Source organism: Labeo rohita, chromosome 8 (genome assembly GCF_022985175.1).
Source record: "Labeo rohita strain BAU-BD-2019 chromosome 8, IGBB_LRoh.1.0, whole genome shotgun sequence".
Classification (NCBI taxonomy): Eukaryota; Metazoa; Chordata; class Actinopteri; order Cypriniformes; family Cyprinidae; genus Labeo; species Labeo rohita.
Genome location: NC_066876.1, coordinates 34,789,392 through 34,812,151, shown reverse-complemented (window position 1 = coordinate 34,812,151; position 22,760 = coordinate 34,789,392). Strand labels below are relative to the sequence as shown.

General features: G+C 31.1%; 1 protein-coding gene across 2 annotated transcripts in view; it reads left to right on the top strand.

Annotated features, from left to right (window-relative positions):
• Nucleotides 1-1,032: 1,032 nt before the first annotated feature.
• The window catches only part of igsf9b (immunoglobulin superfamily, member 9b), a 64,935-nt gene continuing 43,207 nt past the window's right edge, over nt 1,033-22,760 (top strand). For both annotated transcript variants that reach the window (XM_051117889.1, XM_051117888.1), the window contains exons 1-2: nt 1,033-1,530; nt 16,397-16,491. In XM_051117889.1, coding sequence (XP_050973846.1) covers nt 16,431-16,491 — 61 coding nt within the window. In that variant the 5' untranslated portion in view covers nt 1,033-1,530; nt 16,397-16,430. The remainder of the gene's footprint in view (nt 1,531-16,396; nt 16,492-22,760) is intronic.

Genomic DNA, 22,760 nt, shown 5'->3' with positions numbered 1-22,760 from the left:
TATATCCATCTACCTGAACAAAAATATATATTTATTAGAAATATTTATTTTATTTATTAGAAATATATATATTTATTATTAAAAAATAAATATTTAGTTATATAATTATTGTAATAATTTAAAATATTTCATAACAATATTGCAAAAATATTTTAGTTCTTTTTAATGATAATTTATTGTTAAAAATCAACTATTTTTTGGTTATCAGACATAAATACTGATGTTTATATCTATCTGCCTAAACAAAAATATATATTTCTTAGAAATATTTATTATTAGAATATATATATATATATATATATATATATATATATATATATATAATAAAAATAAATATTTATTTATATCATTATTATAATATTTTCAAATATTTCATTACAATATTACAAAAATATTTTAGTTCTTTTTAATGATACTTTATTGGTAAAAATCAACTATTTATTGGTTGTCAGGCATGAATATCTGTGTTTATATCTACCTGAACAAAAATACATATTTCTTAGAATTATTCATTATATTTATTAGAAATATATATATATATATATATATATATAATGGGAAAATATTTCATTACAATGTTACAATATATATATATATATATATAATATTTCATTACAATGTTACAAAAGAATTGTTCTTTTTAATGATAATTTATTGGTAAAAATCAACTATCGGATATCAGGCATGAATATCTGTTTCTATCTGTCTATCTATCTGAAAAAAATAAAATTATTTTAAATATTTATTATATATAATTATTATAACAATTAAACTATTTCATTACAATAAATAATTATAATTCATCGTATAATAAAAAAATCTTTTAATTAATTAATTTATTTATTTTTCGCTATATTAATTGTGCTCCAAACATTATTTTTGTCGTGTTCCAAACTATGACAAATGGCCAAAACTTTTTTCCTCTTACAATGAGCAGAAAGGAGAGAGAGAGAGAGAGAGAGAGAGAGAGAGAGAGAGAGAGAGAGAGAGAGAGAGAGAGAGAGAGAGAGAGAGAGAGAGAGAGGTGTGTGTTTGAGCAGCAGCGCTACAATGTTTCAGCGTGTTTCACACTGTCCGTGCTTGTAACGCCAAACAATCATGTGAGTTACTGCACTGAAACAGAGAGACTCTGGAGACCGCGGGAAACTTCACGCACACGAGGAGGATATTTACTTCAGTTTGGAGGAGAAGCTGAATGGACGCCAAACAACAACAACACAGTTTAACGCAGACGACAGGTTTAACGTGCGAACAAACCCATGGAACTTACGTTTTCCACGCTGGAATCAAACCTGCTTTCCTGACCATCAAAGTACGTGGAGTTTTAAAGAGCCGCTGGATTCACAGTAACATTAACGACACTCGGGCTCTGGTTTTAATATTAAGCCTTTTCAAACGATTTCTAAAGTACTTTTAAGAATATTTTCAGTGTTTTTGCGGAATATCTCTCATCTTTCAAGTGGAGGAAAATGCATAAAGCATTGATGGAGTGACACCTTCATTTAATCACCAGTCAAGTGCCTCAAAAAGGTAAAAGACACACACATGCATGTATAAGTAGACAGATTGCAATCGTTTGCGCCAGCAGATGTTATTATCAACATACATAATTCATATATCAGAGATGCCCTTCATATGTTTGCGTCTTCTTGTTGAATTATGATGCTTGTATCTTGCATGCAACATCTGAAGATGGTGTTTGTTTGCATGAAGAGCTTGATTTCTGTTTAAAAAGTGTGTTTTCTGGGGTGCATGTGAGGTCCAGTGTTTCTCATGAGAACAATGACCAGCACACAGTGTGTCTGACCAGAGCTGGACATGCTGGATATCAGTCTTGTCCAAAACTGACACCTCAATTAGAGTACTTAATTAAACTACAGAAAAGTTTGCTTAAAACCTGCTTAAAAAATCACCTGCATTAGATGAATGCTTCCTTTTTTATTTTATAGTAGGCTATTATTAGTAATACTGTTATGTTTAACGGGGCACTTTGACTATTCAGGTAGTTTTCCATAAATGTAAAATTGGAAGAAAAATAAAGAAACTATTAGGTAATAGGTAATTCAAATATCTTTAAAAAAAAAAAAAAGTATTTATTTGTATATTTATTTATTTAATTCTTGGTTTTACATGGTTGTCAACATCTAAAACATTTACATCATATTGTATATTTATATTTAATGTAGATATACATCAAAATAAATTGTATATTTATTATCTAATAAATATTTCGTACTTCTATATCTAATTTTTAATTTTTAATTTATGTATTTATTTACTTATTTACTTATTAAACTCTTGGTTTGACATGGTTGTCAACAAATAAAAATATTTACACTATATTCTTTTACAGTATATCTGAGTTTACATGTCATAAATATATATTAAATAGCTAAAAGTATTTAGTTATTTTCATTTATTAATTATTTATTAAATTATTGGTTTCACATGGGTGTCAAGATCTGAAAAACACAAATTTGTAAATAAAGTTAATCATTTTTACAACAATTAATATAGTTTGAGTATGTGTGTACATTATTATTATTATTATTATTATTATTATTATATTACACTTATTTTATTATTTAGTAATGCTATTATATTTAAAGGGGCACTTTGGCTATTTATAGAAATAAAAAAAGGAGAATTTACTAGGTAATAAGTAATTCCAATATGTGTTTGTTTGTTTATATTTACTTATTTATTTACTTTATTTAATTTTTTATTTAATTTATTTTATTTTTAAAATAAATTTATTTATTTTACTCTTGGTTTTACATGGTTGTCAACATCTAAAACATTTACACTATATTGTATATTTATATTTAATATAAAAATGCATATGAATATATTATGTTTAATATCTAAAAAAAATTATTTTTACTTGTATCTAAAAATGTATTTATTTATTTTACTATTATACTTTATTACTAAAAAACATTTATGGTATATTATTTTATATCTTAGTTTATATCTAATATAAATAAACTAATATATATTTAATATGTGTATATATTATTATTATTATTATTATTATTTTGTAAAAGTTATTTAGTTGTAATATCTAAGAATGTTTATTTATTTGTTTATTATTAAATTCTTGGTTTCATCTGAAAAACATTAATCGTTTTTACAACAATTAATATAGTATATTACACTTATTTTATTTTATTATTTAGTAATACTATTATATTTAAAGGGGCACTTTGGCTATTTAAGTGGTTTTCCATAAATACAGAATATTGTTTAAATATTTATAGAAGTAAAATAAGGATAATTTACTAGGTAATAGGTAATTCAAATATATATGTTTGTTTGTTTATATTTATTTATTTGACTCTTGGTTTCACATGGTTGTCAACATTGAAAAACATTTACACTATTTTGTATGTTTATATTTAATATAAACATACACACACATATATATATATATATATATATATTATTATATTATATTATATTTAATATCTAAAAAAGATTTATTTATTTATTTATTTTACTCAAACTCTTCGTTTGACATGGTTGTCAAAAAAAACATTTGCACTATATTATTTTATATTAATATAAATATACATAAAAATATATAATTAATTTAATAAAAAAATTAAATCATTAGAAAAACACAAATTAAAGTTTTAAATGATTAATATAGTTTGTGTGTGTATATTATTATTATTATTATTATTATTATTACTATTATTTATAATAGTTATTTAGTTGTAATATCTAAGAATGTTTATTTATTTGTTTATTATTAAATTCTAGGTTTCACATGGCTGTCAAGATCTGACAAACACAAAACTCTGAGTTGCTTTTTTTTTTTAATGCCTTGTTTTTATTTTAACCCTACTTGTTTATTATTTGTAGCATATTGTGACGTTCAGTGAGATTTTGTTGTGTCACTTAGGATTTATTATACATTATTACCTCATATGACCTATATCAGCTGTGTGTCCTTCTAGTGTAGTTCCTGCTTGGATTTATTTGATCTTGATGTGCATTTTTATCAATGTTATGTTGTAGTTTCCATATATATATATGTCAAGAGATAAGAGAGCTATATTTCAGAGACAGAATGGGTGCTGCGCTATGTGAATATAAATTTCTTTACAATCTGTTTGCCAAACACATCCTTGCGGAAGCTGACTAAAGCTGTTTAACCAGTTGCACTTGGATTAGTTTGTGGTATACTTTGGTCACTGGGTCATGCCTAACAATGTGTGGCTTAACCTGGACTAGAGTGAGCGGTGAGGGTCAAACGTCAATACGCTTTACTGACTCACCTTATGTTGTGCTCATGCTCGTATACGCTGTTGAATCAGATATGATTGACCCACATTAGACACTGTTGTGATGATACACACAGCTGCTGTGAGAGCAAAGGTCACAAGGATAACAAATGCCATCATTGTTATCTTGATACCTTTAAGTATTTTATTGTTCTCTTGCTGTTTGTTCTTCTCAAAGCCATAACTAGAGGTGTTTCCTAAAGCAAGTTTCACTAGAGAGTTCAGCATTGTCTGCCCACTTTTTCAGCATCTTGTTCCAGTAGTACAAAATGAAAATTTGCAGAAACCATTGCTTCCATAATATGAGTCCATAATATATATCTAGATTATATCTAGAACTGATTTGGACTGTTTTGGCTTGTAAACAGTGCTTGATCAGTAAATTTTTTTTTTTTTTTTTTGCATTTGCAACTTTTTACCTCACAATTCTGACTTTACTGTAAATCTCAAAATTCTGACTTCTTTGCATTTGTGAATATGTTTCTCACAGTTCTCTTTTTTTTTTGGCATTTGCAACTTGTCTCACAATACGGACTTTTTGTTGCATTTGTAACCTGTTTATCTTGCAGTTCTGACTTTTTCCTCACAATTCTAACTTTTTTCTTGCATTTGCTACATTTTATCTCACAATTCTGTCTTTTTTCTTGCATTTTTAACTTTTTCTCACAATTCTAAATTTTACTGTATATCTCACAGTTCTGATATTTTTGCAATTTTTAATTTTTTCCTCGCAATTAAATTTTTTTTTCTAGCATTTGCAACTTTTTACCTCACAATTCTGACTTTTTCTCACAATTCTGAGTTTACTGTAAATCTCAAAATTCTGACTTCTTTGCATTTGCGACTATTTTCCTCACAGTTCTGACTTTTTTCTTGCATTTTCAACTTATCTCACAATACAGACTTTTTGTTGCATTTGCAACCTTTTTATCTCGCAATTCTGACTTTTTCCTCACAATTCTGACTTTTTTTTGCATTTGCAACATTTTATCTCGCAATTCTGACTTTTTTTCTCATAATTCTAAATTTTACTGTGTATCTCAAAATTCTGACTTTTTTCCTTGTAATTCTGAGTTTGTATCTCAGTTTTAAGTTTTTTTGTTGCATTTGTGACTTTTTATCTCGCAATTCTGACTTTTTTCTTACAATTCTGAGTTTACTGTATCTCACAATTCTGACTTTTTTCCTTGCAATTTTGAGTTTATATCACAATTTTTTACTTTTTGTTCCATTTGAGACTATTTTTCTTGCATTTCTGAATTTTTGCATTTGCGACTTTTTTCTCACAATTCTAAATTTTACTGTATATCTCACAATTCTGACCTTTTTCCTTGCAATTTTGAGTTTATATCTCACAATTTTGACTTTTTGGCTGCATTTGCGACTTTTTATCTCACAATTCTGACTTTTTTTGTTGCCATTCTAAGTTTATATCTCACAATTTTGACTTTTTGGTTGCATTTGGACTTTTTACCTTGCAATTCTGACATTTTTCTCGCAAGTGTATGTGAGAGTGTATCTGAGTGTATGTTTCATAATTGGAATTGCAAGTTCTGCAAAATCCAGTTCTTGGCGGAAAAAAAAGTCAGCTTGCAATTTTGACATTTTCCTGCAAATTCCAGAATTGTAGAACAACTGAGGGGAAAAAAGTCTGAATTGTAAGATGTAAACCTGTAATTCTTGCAAGAAAAAAGTCAGAACTGTAAGATAAAAAGTCGCAATTACTTGCATGTTGCATGCTTTACATCATCATGTCTTTACTATAACTGACCTTTGTTAAGTAGTTTTCCTTTAGTTCAGACTTTATCAGATCAGGCTTTTGCAGCTAAAAGCAAAAGAATGAATTTGAAGGAGATTATGTTTGTTAGTGCTTCTGCAATCTGTAAATGGAGCTATTGTGTGGACTCAGGGTAATACAAATCATGTCTTGTTCATGCATGGCAAAGTCACAAGACCAGGTTTGAGGGTTTTACCTCACAGTTCTACCTGGGTGGTGGTAGTTTCATTGGATTTGAGAGTCAAAATATCTCCACTGGAGAGAAAACAAAGCCACTTGAGCTGTATTTGGCAGCGGGGCTCCCACGGGTGTTTAATAGATATCATGTCATCAAGTTATATTTCCGCACTTGTTTTGTGCCAGGTTCTTGCCAAGATGCTACTAAAGATTTCCTGCGGTCCCAGATGTTGTGCTTTACTGCCACTGGCTGGTCTGCACATGTCAACATCATCATTACCATTCGGTCTGGTTTTTGTTAGCCGTGATTACCGTCATAAGTGCTATATGAGTAGGTACAGATCGGAATAAACCTTCCCTGAGGGCTGCTAATGCGAGAAAGGTGGTACAAATGGGAAAAAAGATCTAATGAGCCCTCATTAACTGCTTACCTAGACAAGAAGTTGGTGTTTATCCAGGTACAGAATGATGTTTCACTTTGCAAAGCTTTATGAAAGCAGGAGTCTCAGTGGAGCTTGATGTTGTGGCCTGAAGGAAGTAATGGTATTCAAGGGAAACTCCAAATTATGCCATTTTGAAATGATTAATGGCGTTGCAAAATCTACTTTTTAATTCATTTTATATTCTTTTATATTGGCCATACTGCTCTCTGGCTTCATCTACTGAAAAACACACACTGATCAATCTCTAGTTTCATTTATTGTTGATTTTATGAAATGAAACATGCTTAATTGTTAAATGCAATGGCACATTCAGTTTCTTAGCTTATTGGCATGATTTTTCCACTGTTAATGTTCATCCACCCCTAGAAATGTCATCATAATGCCAGAGCAAGATTGCTGGCTTACTGTTCTTCCTCTGACCGGGTCGTTCGGCTTGGCCTGTGCTGGAGCCCTGTGGCAGCCTGGATCATCCAGGATTAGCTGCAGCATAATACAGCTGCTAATCAAGCCGTGTCTGCGACTCGCTGTCCACACTATTCACTCCAGCAAAGAGCAGGTGTACAGTGATTTACCTTTCATCTGCCTGTATTTCAGAGCTCACAGGAGCTGCTCTCACATGATGGGCCTCAGTGATGTTTGCATGATTCCCATGCAGAAGCTTTCAGAAAGAGTTTTCTTTCTTTCTTTTTAACCTCTGTTTTTATATGCACAAAAGAGTTATGTTTATGTGACACTTGCATATGAGAATAACGTTGAAAAATATAACAATATGTAAACAATTAGAAAATAAATAAGTAAATAAATACAATCATACATGACGGTGCTCAGCGAAAGTGTTAAAATTACCATCTGATTGTAACATTAGAAAGAATGTAAATAAACAAAAAATTAAGGTGCAGTTAGACTTCGAGGAATACACTGTTACTTTATCTCAGAAGATCTTTTTATATGCAGTTCTGCTTTTGATTGAGTGCATATTTTTATTTTTTTTTGTAAACGTTTTTGGAAAAATTAAAGTTTTAATCTTATTATTTGAATGTTTTGATTATTTTATTATTATCCTTTCAATTTATTAATTTTGTTATTATTTTATTTTTATTTGTTTTTTGAAAATATTCCTAAATAGTTTTTATTTTTTTTATTTTTTGTTTCAAATTAAGTTTTATTTCATTTACTTATTTTAATGCTTCAAACCTTAGCCTATTTCAGTTAGTTGGAAAGGAAACATGTCAACATTTTCATTTAGGCTTTTTTTATATTTTATATTTGCTTTTGATGGTGCAATTTTTTTTTGTAAACACTTTTGTAAAAAAAAAACAATTTTATTCAGTTATAATTTTTATACTATTACTTTTTATTTGTATATATTTTATTTTATCATTTTATTTTTATCATTTTAATTTATTTTCTTATTATTTTTATATTCTTGTATTATTTGTATGTTTTAAAAATATTTCGAAATAGTTATGTTTATTTAAATTTTAGCTTACTTATTTTAATGCTTCAAATTTCAATATATTTCAGTTAGTTTTATATATATATATATATATATATATATAAATATATATATATATGTGTATATATATATATATATATATATATATATATATATAAATATATGTATATATATATATATATATGTATATATATGTATATGTATATATGTATACTTTTTTGCGTTTGATAGTGCATATTTTTAATTTTTTGTAAATGTTTTGTGAAAAATAAAGGTTTATTCAGTTATAATTATTTTTATCCTATTACTTTTTATTTTTATATATTTTGATTACTTTATCATTATATTATTATTATTATTATTACTTCACTTTATTTTTTATTAATTTTATATTTGTTATATTCTTGTGATATTTTTATTTGTTTTTTAAAAATATTTCTAAAGCGTTATATTTCAATTGCTTATTTTAGTGTTTCAAAGGAAACATTTCAACATTTACATTCCATTTTTTATATTTGCTTTTGATTGTGCATATTTTTCATTTTTTTGTTTTAATTTCAATTAACAAAAATCATTTTAGTTTTAGTTAACAACAACACTGATTTACAACATTGTATTTATTTATTTATTTATTTTTGTGCAAGAACTTTATTGGACATTAGAAAGGACAGTGGCTAATATAATCACAGATTTCAGTGTTAAACAACTCTATTTGCTCTATTAGAAGCTTTAGTAGGAGTTGCATGTGTGTTTCTTAATGCATTTGTGCACTGAACAGGTGTTATCCTCACCAGACGAGTAAACCACCTCATTTGACATTTGATCCCTGATCAAGAAGATGCAAACTTCTGCTTTCTGATGACCTGTTCACCTTTTAATACTCTAAAACGTGTTTAGGGCATCACCTTCAGAAATATACACCTAACACAAACACATTTGTCAGAGTACCTTATGGTGAGAGAATAACTCTAACATATTGCTCCTAATGCGATCAAAATGGCAAGTAGCCCAGCCAACAGCTTTGGCTGCAGTACTTACATCTAAAATGTTATTGGTAGGCTAATTTAATTGAAGAGATGGCAGACTTGGAGATTTTACAAGCATGTAAAATAAGGCATCAGTGGTATATTTATATTGCATGGAGATATATTGATCTTCAGTAACTGTGTCATATTACTTCATTCAATTAGTCAATTGAGGCTGTGAACTATCAAAGCAGATCAGCCTGAAACTCCAGAGGTGTGCCAACTAGATTGAGATGGTCTGTTATCTGCTAAAGCCGGTCCAAGTAGACACACTTAGGTCAGTAACAGATGGTACAGGTCTTAACCGGTTTGAACGGTTTAGCACGAAACAGCAAGTGGCAGTGTGGTTATTTTGGCTTTGGATGTGCTGAAGACGTCTTATTAAGTGCCTCTGCCAGTCAAGGCCAAGACCAAAGATCAGACAGTTTGCAGAGCATGTACCATCATGCCTTGAGACAGTCTGGAGCCGTTATTCACCATCTAAAGCATCTGTTTTGAGGGTTTGCTTCTTGAAGATGGTAAAGGTTCATTTTGAGAAATGTTCATGCGGTTAAAGCATGTCACTCAGATTAGAGTGTGTCATGTTGGTTTATCATTTGCAGTTATGTGATTATCTCCAAAATATTCACTACTGGTCAAAAGTTTGGGGTCTGTAATATTTTTTTTTCAAAGAAATGAATATTTTATTTAGTGAGGATGCATTAAATAGGTCAGAAGTGGCAGTAAAGACATTTATAATGTTATAACAAATAACAGCTGCTGAAAAACCATACCTTTTTTTTTTTTTTTTTTTTTTTTTTAGAAAAATGTCTCTTCTGCTTGCCAAAGCTGCATTTATTTGATTAAAAATAGTACTATTGTGAAATATTATTACAATTTAAAATAACTGTTTTCAATTGTAATACATTTTAAAATGTAATTTATTTCTGTGATGCAAAGCTGAATTTTCAGCATCATTACTCCAGTCTTCAGTGTCACATGATCCTTCAGAAATCATTGTAATGTGCTGATTTGCTGCTCAAGAAACATTTCTGATGATCATTTTCAATGTTTAGAACAGTTATTCTGGATAATATTTTAGTAGAAACCATGATATGTTTCTTTTCCAGGATTTTTTGATAAATAGAAAGTTTAAAAGAGCAGCATTTATTTGAAATAAAAGTCTTTTGTAACAGTATAAATGCCTTTACTGTCGCTTTTAATTAATTTAATGCATCCTTGCTGAATTAAAGTATAATTTCTTTAAAAAAAAAATCATGCTGAACCCAAACTTTTGTACAGTGTGAGTATTAAGTATTGTATCCCTTTTCTTTTTATGTTCCACGTAACAGAGACACAGACATTTCCACAAAATATCATCAAAAAATCACATTAGAGGTTTTTTTTGTTTGTTTGTTTAATGATTTATTCTTAACCTAGGACATTTTGTTCTTCCAGTCCTTAAAATGTGGTTTCAGTCTTGCCACAGAGCACAATTTCTTGACTTTTGTTGCAAAGTAGGACTCTTTCTAATACACAGCCGTTGCTCTGTCTTTTTCACTGCTTGCATTTTGATCAAAAATACAGTAAAAACAGCAATATTCTGAAATATTATTACAATTTAAAATAACTGTTTTCCATTTAAATATATATTAAAATGTAATTTATTTCTATGATGAAAAGCTGATTTTTCAGTATTATTACTCCAGTCTTAAGTATCACACGATCCTTTGGAAATCATTGTAATATGCTGATTTGCTGAAACATTTCTGATTATTATTTTCAATGTTTAGAACATTGTTATGCTTAATATTTAAGTAGGAACCATGATACATTTCATTTCCAAGATTTTTTGATAAATAGAAAGTTTAAAAGAACAGCAATTATTTGAAATAGAAATCTTTTGTAACATTATAAATGTATAAGTGTAATATTTACTGTCACTTTTGATTAATTTAATGCATCCTTGCTGAATTAAAGTATAATTTCTTTCAAAAAATATCATACTGATCCCAAACCTTTGTATAGTATGAGTATTGTATTTCTTTTTATGTTCTACACAACAGGACAATAGACTTGAGTTGGACATTTCCACAAAAAAATCACATTAGAGGTCAACCAATACATTTTTTTAATGATTTATTCTTAAATTGGGACATTTTGTTCTTCCACTCCTTAAAAAAGTGGGTTCAGTCTTGCCACAGAGCACAAGTTCTTCACTTTTCTAGGAAAGTACTCTTTCTAATACACAGCCGTTGCTCTGTCTTTTTCACTGCTTGCATTTTGATCAAAAATACAGTAAAAACAGCAATATTCTGAAATATTATTACAATTTAAAATAACTGTTTTCCATTTAAATATATATTAAAATGTTATTTATTTCTATGATGCAAAGCTGAATTTTCAGCATCATTACTCCAGTCTTTAGTGTCACATGATCCTTCAGAAATCATTCTAGTATTGCTGCTTAAGAAACTTTCTTATAATTATCAAGTTGTGTTTCCACAAATATTCACATTAGTGGTTAACCAGTATGGATTTTTAAATGATTTATTGTTAAATGAAGACATTTCTTCCCCCTAGTGCTTAAAATGTGGTTTCAAGTCTCGCCACAGAGCACAAATTCTTGACTTTTGTTGCAACGTTTAATACTTTTAGCCCTATGAGGACACACCTGGAGTCCTGTGGGGCAGACAGTCTCTTTCTGACGTGCAGGCTTTGCTCTCTGTCTGTCTTTCACTGCTTGCACTCCTCTCTCTGAAAGACACTTTCACAAGGAGGCCTTGTTCAACAGCTTGACTGGTAAGAGACTCCACGCAGAGGCACACAATGCCCTGCCCTCATCTGTCACCTCTCAAGGCCGGTTTCAAGATCAGTTCATGCAGCCCAAAACCTGTTTGAGCCTTTTATACAGGAAGATAAGCACTGACCCCAGAACAGAGGCATTATAACCTTGGTTGTGACTTTTGGATCTTTTAAAAATAAATGTTTCAAAGAGGTTTTGTGCAGCGGACGTCATAGAAGAACCATTTTTGGTTTTTTAAAGAACAGTTTTTTCTTAGTGTGAAGAACATTTTGAAATTTTAAAGAACCTGGAGAAATTCTATTGATGGAATCATTGGTTCCAAATGAAGAACCTTTATTTTTTAAGACTGTAATTCTTTTGTCTGAAGGACATTTTAATCATCTAAAGAACCTTTTGTTAATTGAAAATGTTACATTTTCTTCATGGACCATGAATGCCTATAAAAACCTTTATCTTTGTGTGTTCATACGACCTTAGCAAGGCCGTATCCTGCATAAACTGAACTTTCAAACAGTTTATTTACAGTATGACTTCACTCATGCGGTATTTCCTACAGCAGTTTGTTGGTAAGTGCCGTTTGATAAGTAAAGCATCACATTTGCTGTTGCTCATAGTTGTGGTTAGTGATTTGAACAATCCCAAACCAAAGCGCCGTAACTCATCCTGCACCATTTGTGCTCCTTGTCAAAATCGGATAGGAAAGAATATTTTATTAGTAACAAAATACACACTTCCCTTTTTGAAAAGGATTTTTTCTAGACACCAAAGGCAATTTCACACTCTGAAATTTCCAAACGGAGGATATTGATGTGGAAACAGCAGAAGTGTGTGGTTTATTTCATACCTGCGGTTGTTCTGAGACTCCTCAGCCAATAACTTTCCACTCCATTATGGAAATCTGTCTTGTGATTTGGGCTGGAAAGAATGGAGATGAGAGATTTATGTTCCCCTGACCAGTTTGACAAGCCAGAGCGAATGCAATCACCAAATCTGTTACCTCTACCATTGCGTTCTCTTTTTTATAAATGTGTGCAGAAAGACAAAACCAAAGCTAAATGCATTTGCATGCTTTTCGTCTTTGCGCATGGCTTCCTAAAATAGCCTCCCCCTTCGACTTGGGCTTTAATTAACTTAAAGTAATAAGCTGGTATTAGTGGCTTTGAATGGTCGACGTGGGAGATGGGTTGGGGGGATTTTGCTGCTCTCAGGTGCTCAATCATACGAGTGGAGGTTTGCCAGCGCTGTATTAAACAACCTCTGCTTTCATTTCCAGGCCCTTTGCAGGGAAACTCCTCCACAATACTGGAGAGATATATTGAACGGCGCGCAGAGTTGATTATTGTAAACCACAGGGTGTGTTTGCTTTCTGGGTCACTGTCGGGTGATGTTTGAGATAACAAGGAGATGATTCATGATGGTTATCTGTTGTTTTTAGATAAAAACATTCAGAATTGCTGTATTTTTGTAGTTAAAATGTTTTTACTGAAACCTGAAAACAAAAATCATGATTTTCTCTTACTGGTTCTCTTAAGTATTGCAAACTGCACACACATTTTCAGTAGAGAAGGAGCTGGTCTTGTGTGATGAATAGACCCAAATTTAAGTATTTTTAAGTCAAATTTGAGGGACTGTTTACACACATCCTTTTTCAACTATAAATAAAAAACTTTAAGTATTTCTGCCATTTATTTTACATGACAACAGCATTTTAGAGGCTTGAAAATGCAGTTTGTTAAAAAGGATTCAAAAACACATTTGTGAAAGCGTATTATTTGTTCAGTCTATAGTTATGTGCAAACATGCATAGTGTTTCTTTACAAAGTAGCATGACTGGTCTGGCATGCATCACACAGCATTTTTAGACGTTTTTGTAGGTTCGTGTAAAAGAGAATCGTTTTAACGATGTTGTCGTCTGGACACAAAACTATGTTTCTGCCAGTGAATAATTAATAAAAAGAGGTAACTGTGACTTTTTAATCTCATAATTTGGACGACTTTTCTTGCAATTGCGAGTTGACTCTCCTTTTTTTCAGAATTGCGGGATATAAACTCACAATTGCGAGATATAAAGTCAGAATTTAATATAAGATAAAATATAAGATGTAAGATAAAACTCACAATTATGACTTTTTAGACATTTTTGTAGGTTTGTGTAAAAGAGAATCGTTTTAACAGTGTTGTCGTCTAGACACAAAGAAATAAGAATTGCAAAATAAAAACTTGCAATTCTGACTTTTTTTCTCACAATTGCGAGTTTATGTCTCGCTATTCTTGCTTTTTTCTCACAGTTAGGACTTTTTTCACACATTTGCGAGTTTTTATCTCGTTATTCCGGATTTTTTTTCTCACAATTATTTACTTATTGCACAATTATTTAATTATTTACACAATTATTTAATTATTACTTTTTTTCAGAATTGCGTGAAATAAACTCACGATTGCGAAGTAAAAGTCGGAATAACGGGATGCAAACTCACAATTGCGAGAAATGAAGTCAGAATTGAATATACTGTAAGATAAAATATATAGGATATAAGAGTTGCAAGATAACTTGCAATTATTTTTTTTCGCAGTTGCGAGTTATATTGCTTTTCTGGCTTTTTTCTCACAATTATGACTTTTTTTTTCTCACAATTGCAAATTTATATCTCGTTATTCTGAGTTTTAATTCACAATTCTGAAAAAAAGTCAAGTCAACTCGCAACTAAACTTTTTTTTCTCGCAATTGCGAGTTTATATCTCGCTATTCTGGCTTTTTTCTCACAATTATGATTTTTTTCTCAGAATTGTGTGATAAACTCACAATTGCGAAAAAAAAAAAAAAAGGTCAGAATAACAGGATGTAAACTCGCAATTGCGAGAAATAAAGTCTGAATTTAATATACTGTAAGATAAAACAAGATTATTAAAAATTACAAGATAACTCAATTCTGAGTTGTTGTGTTTTTTTTTTTGTTTTTTTTTGTTTTTTTGCAAATGCAAGTTTGTATCTCGCTATTCTTTTTTTTTCTCACAATTTTTTCTTAGAATTGTGAGATATAAACTTGCAATTGCAAATTATAAAATCCAATTCTGAGGGGTGAAAAAAATTATATGTTGTCAGAATTGTGTTTAAATCTTGCAGTTCTGAGTTTTTTTCTCACAATTGCAAGTTTATCACGTAGTGCTGATATTATAACTTGCAACTGTGAGTTTGTGTATATATACAATTCTGACTTCATTTCTCAGATTTGCAAGTTTATATTTCACAATTCTGACTTTATAACTTGCAATTGCGAGTTCACATCTGAAAAAAAGTCAGAATTGCGAGATGTAAACTCAGAATTGCAAGAAAAAAATTCTGAATTGAGAGATGAAAAAGTCGCAATTACCTTTTTATTTTAATATTTTAATATTTTTTGAAATGGGCTTCAATGCAAAAATCAAATGAAAAATATTTCCGTTTTTAATACATAGTTGTTGTGTAACTGTACCCTAACATGTATAGTTCTCCATGGAAAGTATGGAAAGTTGAGTTGAAATATATTAAAGTCTATTTTAATAAAACTATTTGCTGAAATAAAAATAGTTAAAATCGATATAGGAAAAAAATAATAGAAATGACAAAAACGCACAACAAATTGACTAAAATATTAACTAACATTAAAATGAAAAATATAAAAATGAAAAATAATTTAAAATAATTAAAACTATAAAAGTATCTCAATAATACTAAAATAACAATTACACAGAATAATAATTTCTGCTGATTTTGCAAAAAGGCCTCAGTTTACCTAATTTGATGATGCTGAATTCAATGCAATAGCAGTAAAACCTTTACATCATGTCCTCCCCCCCACAAAACAAGCATTATATTATTATACACGTTTCAGCTTTAATGCGCTTATCCGAAGCAGTCAAAAGTTTCCACAAAGAGCATAAAATAAAATCTTCTCAATCATTCATACATGTGAAGATCCGCTAAGAATTGAACAAATAGTGGCTGGGCTCAGAGGAAGACAGGAATTTTTTGTGGAAGTTTTTAAAGATTTGCGGATAATTCAAGACTTCTTTACCTTACAGATGGTTCTCAAAAGCAAAACTGCTACAAAATGCATCATATTTTGCTTTTTGAAGGCAGTGTTATTGGAATCAGCACCGTCAAATTTGTAAGAAACAAACAAATTGGAATTCTTTCAGCAAATATGATGCAGGCTGGTGTTATCTGATTTGTGAACAAATTGTTCTTTTGCATGATCGCATTGAAATATGACCTGGACATGTTCTTTAAAGTCTTGTGAGATTTTCCAAATAAGGAAATGTGCAAGTTTTAAATACTAATGATGTGTGTAATGGATTAAGTCTTTAAAGTACATAACACTCTGAACCAGGAAATATACGTCATGTTGTCTTATCTTAAACAGAGTCCTCAGAACTGACTAATGTGTGTGTGATTATGTTTCAGGTGCGGTATGTGTGATGGTATGTGAGTGTTTACCATGGTACAGAAGAAACTCTGGCTTCTGAATGTCACTGTCGCAGCCGCCCTCTCTTTACTGCGTAAGTACTTCTGCCGCCTTCTGCAAAAACCTGGCCTGAAATCACAATGTATTTACATCCTTTATTCACTTAAATGTGTGAATGTCACTGCATGAGAACAAGTGTCTGTGTCTGCTTTTTTCAAATGCATCTCTTCACAGTTTTGGTGATCTTTGTGTCAAATGTTTTGCATCTAATGTGTGTTTGTGCCATCTTTTATAATAAAATGCACTTGATTTAATATTTTGTTATGCATCCAATGGCATTCCAACATTTTTAAGTATAGCGCAATACTTTTTAGGGCCACAGAAAAGTTTTGACCTTTTATTGGCAAGTGAACCTGTGTTATTATATTATTATTTATATACATTTATAGTGTTATTACAATTTTGAATAAGCTTTTATATATATTTTTTTGTTTTGATTTTATTTTATTTATTTTTAATAAATTTTACATTTATTTTATTTATTTTTTTATTTTTTTAAGTCATTTTTATTATAACATTAAAAAAAACTATTTAAATTTAATGTAATTTTAGTACTTCAACCTAATCTTATTTTATTTCAGTTATTTGCCAAGGCAACGTTTCTAAATTTCATTGAAATATTATAGTATTTATTAGAATTTTGAATAAGCTTTTATATATTTTCAGTTTTCAATTTAGTCAATTTTATTTTTTTTTATTATTATTATTTTATTTTATTATTTTTTTTATGTAATATTAATGTAATATTTTATGTAATGTAATTTTAGTACTTCAACCTAATCTTTTTTTTTTATTTCAGTTATTTGCCAAGGCAGCATTTCGAAATTTCAAGTATTTATTGAGATTTTGAATAAGCTTTTATATATTTTTAGTTTTTAATTTAGCCAGTTTATTTTATTTTATTTTTTATTTATTTATTAATTTATTTGTAAAGAGTGGCCCATTATGTGCTTTCGTATGTGCTTTTATCATTTAAATTATTACATTTTTAAAAAATATATATTTCTATTTAACTTTAATGTAATTTTTGTACTTAAGATTAAACTTATTTTATTTCAGTTATTTGCCAAGGCAGCATTTCGAAATTTCACTTGATTATTATAGTGTTTATTAGAATTTTGAAAAAGCTATTTTATATTTTTATTTTATTTTATTTTATTTTATTTATTTATTTTTTATTAAGAGTGGGCCATTATGTGCTTTTGTCTTTTGTTTTATTATTACATTTTTGGAAATATCTATTTCCATTTAACTTTAATGTAATTTTAGTACTTCAGATTAAACCTCTTTTATTTCAGTTATTTGGCAAGGCAGCATTTCCATTTCAATTTCATCTATTTATTATATTTTATTTTATTTCAGCATATTTTCAATTAAGGATTTCTAATAGTTTTAGTTTTGTTCAACAATAAAAACCCTGAGGTGAACTGTAATGTTTCTTTGCAGCCGTAAACAAGCTTTGTTTTGCATTATTTCATTACAGTTAGAGTGCCATCATGTCTTTTTGGCACATAGGCGTTGCCACTTCTTGTCTTATATGAAAACAAAAGAATAACTTGGTTAAAGGTCAGACTGTAATTATTACTTGGCTAGTGATTGAAACCATGAATTATGTTGCTTTTCCTCAAAAGTGATCGGCCAACTGGCCAACAGTTTGTCTACTTCTTAAAGCCAATTTTATCTGGCAAGTGTTAATTTTGGACATTGTATATTCAGCTTCACTGTAAATAAGTGTTCTTTTTTTTTTTTTTTTTTTTTTTTTTTTTTGTCCTTCAACACTGAGTTTTTCCAAGCCTTCTCCATCTCCACACTATCATTCATACCGTCTGTTATCCGTCCTTTTGCGTCTGTTTTCTCTCTGTCCACGATTCTCTCTCTGCTGGTGTTTATAGACATAACCATAATATCACAGCACACCAGGGTTTAGTTCAGCCTGTTTACTCCCAGAACACATTTAGTGCAAGGGTTAATTCCCATTCGTTAATGAACAGACGGCCCTCTATGTTCCTTATGGCACATAAGCTATCCCGGGACAAGCGAGAGCATTTGTGATGTTTGAGCTGGTGTTTAGAAGCAAAGACCCCAAACATTTGGGGGAAAGGGGATCAAATCCTCCCTGTAAAAAAACGAAATCTGCAAATCCGGATTTAGATCGGTCTGGGATTTAGATTTCCCTTCTCTCAAGGCACGGGGTGTGGGAGTCTTAGAGGTGGCTGGCCATGTGTGTGCTGCAGGGGGTCTTGGGGCACAGGGAGGGTGGGGAGGTTGTGGTTCTGTCATTGAGCGTCGTTTTTAAGAGATTACCCCTAATCGCAGACGAGACGAGGTGCATGGGGGCCACTCAAGCACAAGGGGTGCACAACTGCCCCAATGGATTTGCAACTTGTGAATTTGAGAGTCTACAGACATCTTTCACAGTCTAGTGTGTAAAAATTAAATGTCTCAGCTATATTTCCCCTCTGAAAAAATTAAATATGTTTTTAGGACCATTCTTATTTTATTTTATTTTATTTTATTGGATTTATTTATTTTCTAAATTCTCCTTTATTTTATTTTATTTGATTTTTTTTTTTCCCTTTATGTATAAAAAATATATATTATTAGATTTATTGATTGATTGATTTATTTTCTAAATTCTCATCACCATACTGTGTTAAAAAAAAGAAAGAAAGAAAGAAACTCACAGTTTAGTGTGTAAATGTGGCCATATTTCCCCCCTGAAAAAATAAAGTATGTTTTTAGGACCTGTTTTGTTTTATTTTATTTTATTTTATTTTATTTTATTTTATTTTATTTTATTTTATTTTATTTTACTTTTATTTTATTTATTTTTTTGTTTTTATTTTTTATTTAATTAAACTTTTTATATCATATATTATTAGATTTATTTTTTTCTAAATTTTATTATTTTATTTATAAAAATATTTTATTTATTTACTAAATCATCACCATACTGCAAAAAAAATAGAAACTCACAGTTTAATTTGTAAATGGTGTAATCTCACAATAAAATAAAATAAATTTCATATCAAGAAAAATTATTTTAAATTATTATCACTGTTTATAATATATAATAAAGTAATATAATAATTTATTTTTAAATAATATAATTATTGTATGTTCATATAAAATTGTAGTTTCTTTATAGATTCTTATACGAATTATATTATTTTATTTTGTGATGTAATATCAACCTGTTTTTTTTGTGAGATTCACCCTAATGGGGCTTCTTTTGTTTGTCTGGGAAAGAAAGACTGAAGCGTCCGTCATATTAACATGCTGTATGTTAATTTACATGCATGTCATCTCCTCTGCACCCTGCCCCCCTTAATCTGGATTTGCATTCGCCCCCATTTAGTGTGTGTTTTTGTGACATCACCCTCCTGCTTTTCTTTTGTGTCTTGTTTTTCTCAGTCACGCACTCATTTTCCATTTCGCATTCTCTTCTGGCTCTCCTTCCTGTCTGTATCGTATCACGCCTCTCTTGCTTTCTCCAGGACATCAGAACTGCTGGTTTTATCATTAAGTACACATTGTAAAGGAAGTACTTGCCTCCGATGACAAATAATGATGTTTTACACCCTTTGGATTTGATCTATGCACTGTGAGTGCAAACAGAAAACGTGTCAGATGACAAATGCAATGTGTTTATTTGTTCCTTGTGATGTATTGTTTTTCTGTTGACTATTTTAAGAACTAAATCAGTTTACCTTAAATTGTGTTTCTGAATTGCATTACTCAAAATAAGTGCCTTGTCATATGACTGTAGCCACTTCTCTCCCTGCTGAAAAGACCATAATAATTGCCTTCAAAACTAGGTTTGCCACCTAAGCTTTGCTAACTAACAAACTTGGCATGCTTATGCTCTTTCACTGTCTTTACCAGCTCAAAACTATCACTAACCATCATAAATGAGTCTAGACCTGGACTAACCAGCAGAAATCCATCTTAAGCAAACCTAAATCAAAATAAATCTATCTTGATCGGATCAAAACCACAGCGGACCAGCAAAAATCGGTCTAGACCAGCACTAACCTGCATACATTTAACTGAACTAGCTCTAAACCAACATAAATCAGTCTAGACCAGCAGAAATCCATCTGGGCCAAATCTAAATTTGAACAAATAAATCTGGACCAGTTCAAAGCCACCACTAACCAGCATAAATTAGTCTACACTAGCACAAACTGGCAAAAATCCATCTGGACCAGTTCAAAACCAAAGCTAACCAGCCTAAATCGGTCTAGGCAGGCACTAACCAACAGTCTAGACCACCACCACCACCAACATATATTTATCTGAACTAGCTCTAAACGAACATAAATCAGTCTGGAGCAGCACAAAGCCACCTAACCAGCCTAAATCAGTCTAGACTAGCACTAACAAGCTGCAATCCATCTGGACCAGTTCCAAACCAAAGCTGACCAGCACTAACCAACAGAAATCCATATAGATCAGCTCTAAATTGGAATAAATAAATCTGGACCAGTTAAACACCACCACTAACCAGCCTAAATCAGTCCAAACCAACACTAGCCAAGTGTTATCCATCCAGACCAGTTTAAAACCAGAGCTAACCAGCCTAAATCAGTCTAAACCAACACTAACCAACAGAAATCCATCTGGACCAGTTCAAAACCAAAGCTAACCAGCTTAAATCAGTCTAGGCAGGCACTAACCAGCAGAAATCCATATAGATCAGCTCTAAACAAGAATAAACCTTTCTGGATCACCACTAACCAGCAGCCTATACCAGTCTAGACCAGCACCAACCCACATATATTTATCTAAACTAGCTCTAAATCAACATAAATCAGTCTACAGCAGCACAAAGCCACTACTAACCAGCCCAAATCAGTCTAGACCAGCACTAACCAGCAGAAGTCCATCTGGACCAGTTCAAAACCAAAGCTAACCAGCCTAAATCAGTCTAAACCAGCACTGACCAACAGAAATCCATTTAGACCAGTTCAAAACCAAAGCTAGCCAGCCTAAATCAGTCTAAACCGACACTGACCAACAAAAATCCACCTGGACCAGTTCAAAACCAAAGCTAACCAGCCTAAATCAGTCTAAACCAGCACTGACCAACAGAAATCCATCTGGACCAGTTCAGAAACAAAGCTAACCAGTGGAAAACAGTCTAAACCAACACTAACCAACAGAAATCAGCTCTAAACAAGAATAAACCTTTCTCGATCAGCTCAAAGCCACCACTAACCAACAGCCTATACCAGACTAGACCAGCACCAACCCAAATATATTTATCTGAACTAGCTCTAAATCAACATAAATCAGTCTGCAGCAACACAAAGCCACTACTAACCAGCCTAAATCAGCCTAGACCAGCACTAAACAGCAGAAATTCATTTGAACCAAATTTAAATTAGATTAAATCAATCTGGACCAGTTCAAAACCACCACTAACCAGTATAAATTATATAAACAGTTTAGGCCGACACCAACCAGCAGAAATCCTGCTAGACCAATTCTAAACAAGACTAAATCATTCTGGATCGGCTCAAAGCCACTACTAACCAGCAGTCTAGTCCAGTCTAGACCAGCACCAACCCACATATATTTATCTAAACTAGCTCTAAACCATCCTAAATCAGTCTAGACCAGCACTAATCAGCAGAAATACTTCTGGACCAAATCTAAATTAGAATAAATCAATCTGGATCAGTTCAAAATCGCCTCTAACCGGCAGAAATTAGTCTAGACCAGTAGTAACCAGCAGAACTCCATCTGGACCAGTTCAAAACCAAAGCTAAACCAGCCTAAATCAGTCTAGACAGGCACGAACCAACAGAAATCCATCTGGACCAGTTCAAAACCAAAGCTAACCAGCCAAGAACAGTCTAAACCAACACTAACCAACTGAAATCCATCTGGACCAGTTTAAAACCAAAGCTAAACCAGCCTAAATCAGTCTAGACAGGCACGACCCAGCAGAAATTATCTAGACCACTTCTAAACAAGAATAAATCTTTCTGGATCAGCTCAAAGACATCACTAACCAGCAGTCTAGACCAGTCAAGACCAGCACCAACCCACATATTTATCTCAACTAGCTCTAAACCAACATAAATCAGTCTACAGCAGCACAAAACCACCACTAACCAGCCTAAATCTGTCTAGACCAGCACTAGTCAGCATAAAAACTAAGTAAGTAAAAAAATAAGTGTTGACCAGGGCAAACCTGCATAAATACTTCTGAACCAGCTCTAAACCAGTGAAAAATCAGTCTGGATAGGCACACAACCATCACTAAGACAGTCTTTCCAGCAAGGAAGAGCCTAA